An 11,917-nucleotide genomic window follows, 5' to 3' on the forward strand; every position below is an offset into this window, starting at 1 on the left:
CTTTGCAATCCTGATCAATCCTGGTATTTGATCTTGACTCTATCTCCGACTCAAATGGTGACAGTATATAGTATGTTCAATAAATAGTAAATGATATTATCACTGTGGTCAGGTCAGTTTGAAGCTTGGGGACATGACCATAAGTCTCAACCACTTCATGCTCCACCTGACTTACATAATAGCCTCTCTTGGATTACCTCTGGTTGGATCCCATTATCTGCTCTTATACTGAAGCTGAGCTCTTTAAACTCATGTTTCTTATTGCAGTGCAAAAGGTGCTTTATGTTATACGACTATCGCTTACCTCTGCAGACTCAACTTTGACTTTCCCTTCTCTAGTTTGCCCACCACCTCAGAGAGGTATCTATAGGCAGAATGATCTTAGACGATTTGCCTAAATTCTCTGAGCCTTCTTACCTATAAGATGACAATGATCATGGTACCTGCCTAAGGGCTGTTGGAAGACTATTTGAATTCATGCCCACACAGTGCTTATAAGCATTTCAAGCCTATCTATGGTGAGGAGAACCTGACTCAACAACAAGGAGTCCAGGTAGGAAGAAATTATATCAGAGACGATGAGATCCCAGACTGGAGCAATAGCAGCAAAAAAGATACCTAATGTGTATTGGCAATTTACTGTATGTCAAGTACAAGACTAAGCATTTTACCTGAATTGACAAATTGGACCTTGGGAGAACCCTGAGACACAGGTATCCCTATTCTGAAAATGAGGAGATAATGTTTCAGTGAAGTAAAAATAAAACAAAAAAACCTCTTTTTTAAAAAAGATTTATTTATTTATTTTAGAGAGAGAGTATGTGTTTATGAGTGGGGGGAGGGACAAAGGAAAAGGAGAGGAGACTCCCTGCTGAGTGGGGAGCCTGCTGTGGGGCTCAATCTCAGGACCCTGAGATCATGACCTGAGCTAAAACCAAGAGTCGGATGCTTAACCGACTGAGCCACCCAGGCACCCCTCAAAAAATCTCTTTTGATTGGAAGAGCCAGGATTTGATCCTGGTTTATGTGAAACGAAATTTTTGAAACAGAAAAGAAAGAAATATAATTTTTTTGCATTGTGTTTGCACTGTGTTCATAGCTTACAAAACATTGTCAAGCATTTTGCCTAACATGCTTCCAAAACAAGAGTAAAATCACAAAGAACCATATTTAAAATCAGGGATAATATGATTGAAAGAGATAAAGAGCTGAAGACTAGCGGAAATTCATGCAATGAATTACCATGCAACCACTGGAAAAAAAAAAATGATGAAGCCTATTTTGACGTTGGAAAATGCGCTGTGCTTATTGATGAATTACGTGAGCAGTTTAGAGAGCATCATGCATGGTGTGACGCCGTGTTTATGAAGGAGCACGTAATGTTTCTATGATCAGCAAACATAACCATACTATTTAAATCTGAAAATCAAAATAAACTCCTTTCCCCAAAGTGGCCAAAACAAAACCAAACTCCTCGTATATTAGTTTCTAAGGACTGTCTACTCTAGTAGCCTGCAAAATCCATGAGGGCAGTCTCTCTCACTTTGCCCAGCACCTAGCACAGGGCCTGGTGTAGAGGGCATTCTCAAAAAAAAAAAAAAAAAGCTCGTGTTTGTCTGTGTTAATAATTGATGTGAGCATATACAATGTAATGTGTAATAGAAGCCTCTTCATTTAGACTCATCTGTCCTTGGTTTTCCCAGCTGTAAAGTGCCAGCTAATAATTTTTCATTCACTAGTCTGTAGTCTCACAAACTTTTGCTCATCTGGTAATCTTTTACTTTCCAAGTTCCTTCTTCAAAAGAATGAACTACAGAAATTACCCACAGTCCTGAGTTCCCACCTACCCTCCATGGCAGAGAATAATAAGCCTTACGGTTACTATGTCAACACAGAGGACAGCTCTGGATGTCCCAGCATTCTGGGGCAAGAAGTGCTACATTCTGCCCTGACTTCCTGTTTGGTGACCAGAGGGCTCCTGCAGCCCCTCCCCGCAAAAGCACAGCTTTTAGTGCTCACAGCTGACTTGCCCAACTGCATCTTTTCCTAGTTGTCTGCTAAGCCTGTTTTCCTTACCCGCTCATTTTGACCCATCTCCCTTTTACTTCCAAAGAGGATGTGAAGGAACTTTATTTTCACTAGTCCTTGTGTCCGTTTTGTTCTCTGATTCACAAACCAGGAAAAAGTTCCTTCAAATATATGAGCAAAAGCAGGAGTACTAAAGGCAAAGGGATTGAGTGGAACTCGAATCTCAGTATAGAAGTGTAGCAAGAGATCACAACAGAACATTGCAAAATTAAGAAGAAAATTGTTAGTAAGATCATACACACGCCATCAAATGATTGGAGGGATGACAAAGGCTTGGAAATACTGTGGGGGTTAAGCCAAAAGAAATCATTTAATGTAAACATGTATCAGAGGAGGTCTTTTATGGGATGCTGTCAGGAACAGACTTGATAACTTAAGGATTCAGAATGAACAAAAAGAGCTGAGAGCAGGCAAAGCCATTTTTGGCAAATGCTTAGTGGCAGACACACCCTTCCCCCCAAATCTATTTTAGATATGTCAAGCTTCCTAATGCAGAGACTTACGTATCAGTGTTTAGCTTTTATATCCTATTTCATCCTTCTCCAGCTTTCAAAGGAGAAAAAAAAAACAGTATGGGGCAGGTAAATTCTGGACTAGAATTCGTCTAAGATCGTTTTTACTTTCTTTTATCTTTTCAATTCACCATCTTTAAGACCCACGTCAGTTCTGTCCTCGGCTCAGAGTTTTACAAGAAAGGCACACTCACCGGTGTTCTTGGTCCGGCTTGACTGCCTTCCTGCTCCACTTTGCTAAGTTTGCAGATGCCAGTTTGGGGACCTTCAGAGGGAATACAAACGGCCACCAGAATTTTTAGTGATCAAAAGGAACATGCTTAAACAATCCTCAGTAGATTTACAAATTAGCGAACTCCCCACATTAGAATTTCATTCCGTGAGCATTTCCTTCCCTTTAATTGCTGGCTTGCTCCTTCATTACATTGGCATTCTCAGTCACTGTGTAAATGCTGCAGCTGTTTTAGCCCGGTGTTCCTCTCTTTTGGAGTAAACCATTAACTCGCCATTTCAGTCTTCTATAAAAATGCTTATGATTGACAAAACTTTATGAAACAGTGGCAAATTGGAAGAAAATTAGTGCCACGAACAAGGAACAGCTAAGCTGTATTCGGAGAGAAATTTGTCATTGTGGGCTAACAGTGTAATTGGCTGGTTAAATATGTTATAAACAGGCTCAGCTTTATACCCCCCACCCTCCTCTTCTTTCTTTCTTCCTTCCTTTCTTCCTTCCCTCCCTCCCTCCTTTCTTTCCTTTCTCTCCCTTCCTTCCTTCCTTCCTTCCCTTCTTTCCTTTCTTTCTTGTTCCCCCATCTTAAAATTGTACAATTTCATGTCCTTCAGCATCATAAGGGTTTCCTTTTGGAAACCCTTTTGGATGGGTTTTTCAAATTTTTCCAGAAATTTGAGACATTTTTGTTTGGTTCATTTTAAATTGTGTGCTGTGAACGTAGAAGGTACTATATGATAGTGAGCTTTTTAAACATGAAGTGGCAACAAACAAACAAACAAAACCTTTAGCTTTTGGTTTCCTCCCAAGCAATTAGTGGCTCTCCTAATCAGTAGACACCATGTTAAAATAGTCAAGCAGACTAGGAATGCAGGCAGACTGGATTTTTGTTTTCTTTCTAATACTTGTTTATTCTTAATTGAGGTATAAATCACACATAGTAAATACACTTTAAGGTACAGTGGAGTGACTTCTAACACATGTGTATGTTGCTGTAATTGCCACCCGGATTAAAAGAAATCAGTTTTTTTAAAAGTAGTCTTTGAAGCATTATTTGCATTGGTTTTCATTCTTCCTCCCCATGAGTGATATACAGAAATCCCTTGTAAAATATGGTCCTTTAATTCTCTGTAAGAAACCCAGGATTCCAGATCTAAACTAAGCCTTGTCCAGAAGACCTTGGTTTTGAAACAGCAACTGGGCAAATGGATGGAGGAAATTCAGTGGGGTATGATAACTAGGATGAAAAATCAGCCATTTCCCTGGACTGAAGTCTAGGTCCAATCAGAGGTGCTGGTTTTAGTCTTTCTGTCACTACCCCTCGAGCCCTGTTCACAGTTCAGTGCTCTGAAGCAGAACGTCGCCATCAGACAGAGCTGATGGACACAGATCGTTTATGTACTTACTTTTTCATGTATTTATTTATTTGCATTGTGCCTGCAGCAGCCTGTCTGGTAAATGCCTGTGTAACAGCTAATTAAAATAGCTTTTAGACATATATTTCAATTAAGATGCAGTTCACTAAGCCAATCAGTTATAGGTTATTATAAAATTTCAAAGGTGACTTAAAATGCAATAGTACAAAATTAAGAAATCATAATTTACCCAAAAGGGCCACCTTGATTTTGAAGTGTCAACCATCGAACTGTGTATAATCTCCAAAAAGTATGGTAATTACATCCACTCCCTTCCCATGTCTGACTAATGCATTACAATAAATTAAAAGGGCAATTTAGAAATATGCCTCTGAAGTTGCCCCCGCATTATTAAATCAGGGACAAAGAATTATATTCTTTATTCCAACTTGCCATAATTTATACTGCCCTCGAGATAAACACAAACGGGGAATAGCTAACATCGGTTTTCAGAAAAAAAGCCTGGGTCATTATAAAGGTTTGTCCTTTCAGCTTGGCTAACATATCCCTGTATGCACCCAGATGTGGACATGTGCATTGTTCTGGTGCATTCTTCTTCCAACAGAAGCTCATAGTGGGAGAATTTTCATTAGGCAAGAGCTGTGGATGTCATTAAAAAGGAACAAGATTACTATTGACTGTGGGAAACAAAGGTCAGAGAAGGGCCTGCCTTTCCCATCACTGCTTTTTTTTTTTTTTTCATATGTATCTAATCATATCAGGTCCTGATGAGTCCTTTGTGTGTGGAATTCCTGCTTTAAATGTTGTAATACATCAAGCCAAGGTTCATCTCAAAAATGTGCTTCGAAGGCTGTTCCAATTTTGCTGCCATAAATTTATTATTTAAAGAAAATGCTGTGACATACAATATTTTAGTATCTTAGAAACGAAGGAGGACTATCACAGAGGCAAAGACGGGAAGGGAAGATGAGCAGTAACCGTCCGTTGTTATTGGAACTGGACATCCCAGCATGGCCAGAGAGATCAAAAGTGGGAGAAGATCCAGAAATAAGGGAATAGATCAGAGGAGGCCTTTTCTTCCAGCATTGCCCTGCTTCTGGGGCATGTCCATGGCAGAGGCTCCAGGAGACAGGAGCTACACGACAAGGGCTGATAAAGACACCATGTCTCCCCTTAGACTTCAGCAATGCCAGCCTTCAACTCTGGCCACACCACCTCCTTCCCCACTCTCTGCCCAGACGTGCACACCCAAAGGCCCAGGCAGTCCTTCACGCCCACTTCCCACCTTATCACCCCAACAGAGTGGGGTTATTGTCTCCAGTCACTTCCCAATCTGCAAGGAATTAAAAGCCAGGGTAGTCTGCTTGCACCAAGGCCTGGGGTGCAAGGGCACCCCTGCCCCGAGGAGTCTGCAGCCCCGAGGAGCACATGGGTAATGTCAGACCACCTGGGTCCCCATCTTCCCAGTCATGCATGAGGGGAATGGGAAAAATCTCTCTCTGTACTTTAGTGGCCTCATTTGTAAAAACATAGATCCTGCCTCCTGATGTCTCCACACATCAACAATGCAAGGCTTGCAACATGCTTGACACGGCACCTGCCACAAAATAAGGGCTCCATGTGTTAGTTCCTTCTTCTTGTCTTCCACCAGTGCATCTCCTGGGTACTCGCACCTTCTGCCTTTTTATTGTGCTACAACGCTAGACAATTTGTGGTTGCCATCAAAACTCCCCTGGCGGCAGAGACTGGTTTCTTCTGCCTCAGTCTTAAGAGTTCTGACATACAAGGGAGGCAGCTCTGCGCCCCTGTCTAGGACTCAGTATCTGATGCTCCCACTTTCTGCTGGCCTCCCTTGCAGGGGAGATTCTCCTTATGTCCCCTGAAGCTGCCTACATTGGAACACCTGGAATATTGCTAGGACATTCCAAAAACTGTTCCTCGACTGCGATCATTTGTCCATGTATTAACATAAATTTCATTTGTTTAACAAGTATTTGCTGAAAGAAAACTTCCTCCGAATCCTCAGCTCGGGCTCAGGCACAATCTCCTGCCTCTTCCGATGGGTAGATATTTTTCTCCCATTTCCCCATATTCCTTCTAACTCTAGCAACTTCCTCCTCTCCCAGACTTAGTTTCTTTTATGCACAGTATATTTATGGTGGTGCCAACCCTGATGCTGACTCATGGTTAAAAGACAGATGTTCCTCCCGAGGATATAGAATACCTTTCCCCAAAATTGACCTGGCATCTGATGAAATCCTTCAACTCTGCTTATGAAGAGATGTGTGCCCTTGGCAAGTCACTTGGCCTCTCTGAGCAGCTTCATTCAAATTACAGCTAAAATAATACTGCTTCCTCTCAGGCTTTTGTGAAATATTCACAAAGGATATATCTAGCATGAGCTAGTGTAAGCTCAACATGAGAGTATGATCAATTTCCGTGTCTTTCGTTTAGTCATGGATCCCATTTGTTTTTTCCATTTTTTCAAATTGTGGTAAAGTACACATATAAAATTTACCATCTTAACCATTTTTTTAAATGTATAGTTCAGTGACATTACGTGTATTCACGTTGTTATTCAACCATCACCACCATCCATCTCCACAACTGTTTTCATCTTCCCAAACTGAAAATCTATAAACAATAATTCCTCATGCTTCCCCTTCTACTTTCTGTCTCTATGAACTTGATTACTCTAGGTACCTCATATGAGTGCAGTCACACTGAATTTGTGTTCTGTTGACTGGTTGATTTCACTTAGCATAATGTCCTCGGAGGTTCATCCATGTTGTAGCACATGTCAGAATCCCCTTCCTTTTTAAGGCTGAAGAATATTCCGTTGTATGTATGAATGTACATACCACATCTTGCTTATTCATTCTTTCATGGACACGTGGGTTGCTTTGTGATGAATGCTGCTATAAACGTGGGTGTACAAATATATCTTCTAGACCCTGCTTTCAATTCTTTTGAGTATATATCCAAAAGTGGAATTGCTAGATCATACGGTAATTTGATGTTTAGTTTTTTGAGAAACCCCATACTGGTTTTGACAATGGCTATTCCATTTTACATTCCCAACACTGGTGCAAAAGATCATTATCCCAGATCTTTGCTAACACTTGTTATTTTCTGTTTTGTTTTGCTTTGCTTGGTTTGTTTTTTGCTAGTAGCCATCCTACTGGGTATAAGGTGATATCTCATTGCAGTTTGGGATCGAATTTCCCTAATGATTTGTAATGTTGAACATCTTGTCATGTTGTTACTGGTCATTTATATATCTTCTTTGGAGAACCCATTTATTTTTATTTTATTTTTATTTTTTATTTTTTTAAAGATTTTATTTATTTATTTGACAGAGACAGAGACAGTGAGAGCAGGAACACAAGCAGTGGAAGTGGGAGAGGGAGAAGCAGGCTTCCTGCTGAGCAGGGAGCCCGATGTGGGACTCGATCCCAGGACTCTGGGATCATGACCTGAGCCGAAGGCAGCCGCTTAACGACTGAGCCACCCAGGCGCCCCGCCCATTTATTCTTAAATGTTATTATCTGTAATCCAGTTTGGTGGAGTATTCAATGGCCCAGAGCTGAGTTTGGCCCTAGTGCTGCCACTAACCAGCTGTGTGATCTCAAGCAATGTGAGGAATCTCTGTGAGACTCATTTTACTTTCATATAAAATAGGGATAAAAATCGTACTTCCTGGAGCACCTGGGTAGCGCAGTCAGTTGGGCATCTGACTCTTGATTTCAGCTGGGTTTATGATCTCGGGGGTCGTGAGATCAAGCCCCACGTTGGGCTCTGCACTCAGAGGGGAGTCTGCTTGGAATTCTCTCTCTGCTTCTGCCCCTCTCCCCTGCTCACTCTCTTTTGCGCTCTCTCTCTCCCTCTCTCTCAAGTAAATAAATCTTTAAAAAAGAGTACTTCCCATATAGGAATGCTGTGATCTGATGACCAAAAAATGCTCATCTGAGTCTCCTCGCAATAGGAACAAGAAGGGGGCAGGACTATTGTTACATCATCAGTTTCATCCCTACTATTATTATAGGAAAGTAAGTTCCTCAATTACTTTGGTTAGTCACAGCTAAATGGAGTGAAGATGTACCTTTTTCGCCAAAGAGTGCTGGACAGCTGTCTATGTGAACAACAGTATTCTCAGAAAGACTGAAATGACTTGCAGTGCAATTTCCATGTTTATAGGACTCTTCTTCCCACCTCTGCCATCCACCATTCTTCCCTAAAAATCTTCCAGTGCTCAGGAAAGCACACGATAGAACCTCTTTCTGCTGCCAAATGGTGTGTACTAGCTAGCTGCATAAGTGATTCTTCTGGTTTGCTGTTTGGATAGTGATTAGTTTAGATGAAGTCAGTGTCTGTAATGAACATACACTTCTGGGTGGCTCCTAAAGATGCATCATCCAGGGGTTTTTCCTATGTCCACTCAGGTATACTAACACCTAAGAACCAGTATGAACTGCCTAGGAACTACTTACCATGTGATTACTGTATGCTAGAGAGCAGGGATTCTGCATATGTCATCCCTTTGGATACTGAAAATGAAGCCGTGAATCAAATAATGTCCCCATTTTAGAGATGAGGAGACTGAACCTCATGAAGGTGATCTAACTTGATGATTTCAGCTCACACAACTTTTACAGGAGGAATTGGGATTCGAGTAGCTCTGATTGAGTCTAATCTTTTCTCTGCTCTTCTTCCTCTACGGCAGTTCAGAAAATGTTGGGGGCGGGAGGTAACTATCTGTTGTTCACTTATATATTTCATAGCAAGTGGAAGGTAAGGGGCACTCTAAGCATGGATTTTTAGGGAACCAAGAATTCAAGATTAATTCTGCTGTTTCCATGAGATGGAGGAAGGGTTATATTCCCAGTGCTAATGTTAAACTTAATAGACTGGATCATAAATGAATTAGATAGATGAATAACAAAGAGAGAGAGAGAGAGTGCTCTCTCCAATATATAGCATTATCCTCATCTGTACAGTATAAGTATTCCTCTATCTGAAAGTGTGAGTAAAATGCTCTGACATTGGAAAGGGATGTATAGAAGCTTTAAGACTCCTCCAGCGCTTACATACCTTTCCACCGCATCTATTCCCAGGTCACAGATGAGGAAGCTGAGGCCGAGAGAATGAGTTGCCTGAAGTCAGCAATTGCTCCTCTAAGGTGTCTTCACTCTGTATGGCTTAGTGGTGAGATTACGGGCCCCAGAATCCGTTTAGATGCTGATTCTGATCCCAATTTCTGCTTATATCTAGAGGACCTTGCTAGGCCCTGCCATCCCTGGGGACTTCAGATTTTCCATCTGGAAAACAAAAATGACATCTGACTCACGAGGCTTTTGTGACTATGAGATTTGATAGCATTTGTGAAAATGTGCTTTGCCAGGTTTGATGCATGCTTCATGCTTTTAACAAATGCTGCTTTCACTTCTTTCCCCGTGGACAGTACTTCTGATAAAGTAAACCTTACCCCATTTCTCAGATTAGGATGCCCAGGCCATAGCTGCTGACAGCTTGCATGGCTTTATGCTCAATAAAGAGGCACGTAGAAGATTTATCACCCAGATGTGACAAATGGGCCCTTTCCTATTATGGTGTGAGGCCACATATTGAAATTACAACCTGTCATCTGTCCTGATGACCTTTCAGCTCTCAATCCTTGCAATTTTCTTAAATGAATAATCCACCTATAGGACATGTACCTGCCAATTTCAGCAATCAATACCATCCTTTTTGGTGGTCGTTATAGGAACTTGTTATGTTACCCCTCAAACACATGCTTGAGTCAGAGGGAAGCAATTCATTCTGTCCAGTGCGAATAGATCTCAGCATTTTAGTTGGGAAATACAACCACCTCAGAGAATCACTTTCTCTAATGAGGAATTCTTAGTGGGAAGGATTCTATACTCAAGGGGAGTTTAAGTCAGTCATTTGCATGGTCATGAAACATTCTTTTATTTTTTAAAGACCTACAATGTGTCAGACTCAGTACTAAGCCTATAGTTGGTATTACCTAGCATGTACACACCTAGGATGTGCATGTGTCCATCGTAGGTAACATACATTACACATATAGACACATGTGTGCGTATGTTTGTGATGGGATGGTGATTTGCAGAGATGGTGTGCATATAAATAACTACTAAATGACCAAATGCATTATAGGCCAAAAGAGAGGGCTAATATGCTATGAGAATCTAGAAGAGAAAAGAAAACACCATGTCTACATTGGATATCTTAGAGATGACTTCATAGGCTGTGAAGTTTGGAAAGAATTTGGACAAATGCACATGAGGAGACGGAGGGTCCTGAAGAGAGAAGAAAAAGTATACACAAAATGTGACTGTGAAATGGGCCATGTACAGTATAAAATAAGAGTGGGGACTTGTCTCATGTACTTCTGTGTTCCTGGCACCTCGTGTCAGCATACAGTAGGTGATCATTAAAGCTTTGTTGAATGAGCTGTGGATAGACTAGACAAGATTGGGGACAACTGATATTCCAGAATAACAAAGGTTATAGATCCGATCCCGAGGAAGTTTAGAACAGGAATGGAAGATGCAGATACAGATAGAGATGTAGATGTGGACACGGATGTGGACATTAGTCACACACACATTCCTCCTCTTGCTTTAACGTATGCCTGTCAGACCTGGTGAATCCTGGGCTAATGATTGACCTTAGGATTATATGGTATTTGAATAGCAAAGATTACTTCATTTCACTTAAAATATGGTGCAACATTATTCTTATATTGTAGAGAGAAAACTGCCGAGATGGTCTACCTGCTTCTGGAGGAAGAAGCTTGTTTCTGAGCTGTAAATCCGACTCCTGGAGCCCACTGGTTTGGAAGAGGCTTAATTTATTTCTGGCTGTCCTTTGAATTTGCAAAGGCCTCGGCGCTGAAAGATGCTGCAATTCTCTGAGGCTGATCCCCTTGGAATTCATCAGCAAGCACACAGCAAGCCCCTGAAACAGCATCCCATCTGGTGTGCTCAGGATGTACGTGGCAGGGGTGAAGGGAGGCAGCACCCATGGGCATTCAGCATTTGACCTTCGTATGTTCCCATAAAACTGTGCACTGGGGGCAGCCCTGTCTTTGGAGCTGGTCATGTCACTGTTGAAGAAAGATCAGGAATTTGAAAGAAGGCATGATAAAAGGAGTAGACAGTACAAAGGAACAGAGAAAAAGTCTTTTGGTAGCAAGTAGAAGAAATCTGACTCAAACTAACCTGGCAGGGAGAAAGTATTTACTTTCTCACTTAATGAGAGAGTCTGAGGTGGGAGGCAAACATCTCCAATGACTTCAAGAATATTGCCATCTCTGCCTCTTTCCCTCTGCATCTCTTCTCCTTCTTCGCCTCCCTTTCTCCATGTCTTACTTAGCTTAGATGGTCTCAGCAGGCTGCCCTCAGTCCTTCCTCCCAGAGTCAGGCATCCTTCGGAGGATGACAAGAGAAGGGCAGGCACATCCAGCTCCAGGCTTATGCTGGCTTAACTTTTGGAACCTGAAGGAAGTGGAGAGCTTACTTAGTCAATACACAATCCCAAAACGAAAACAAAAACTGAACCAAAACTAAACAAAAACAAAACAAAACAAATACACAATCCAGCCTGGTGACAGACTCATCATTGTGCAGTCATTGTGGCAGGAGGGATGGGGTGCCCTGAATGACCATATCTGGGTCACAAGTGTG

The 11,917-nt window shown here is 41.6% G+C and overlaps 1 protein-coding gene across 1 annotated transcript in view; it reads left to right on the forward strand.

The window, feature by feature from the left end:
• CDH11 (cadherin 11) overlaps window positions 1-11,050 on the forward strand; it is a 185,783-nt gene extending 174,733 nt beyond the window's left edge. The window contains exon 13 of the mRNA XM_081806498.1: window positions 10,981-11,050. Coding sequence (XP_081662624.1) covers window positions 10,981-11,035 — 55 coding nt within the window. The 3' untranslated portion in view covers window positions 11,036-11,050. The remainder of the gene's footprint in view (window positions 1-10,980) is intronic.
• The last annotated feature ends 867 nt before the right edge of the window (window positions 11,051-11,917 follow it).

This window comes from Leptonychotes weddellii, chromosome 16 (genome assembly GCF_054177405.1).
Source record: "Leptonychotes weddellii isolate Sample4059 chromosome 16, ASM5417740v2, whole genome shotgun sequence".
In the NCBI taxonomy this organism is placed as follows: Eukaryota; Metazoa; Chordata; class Mammalia; order Carnivora; family Phocidae; genus Leptonychotes; species Leptonychotes weddellii.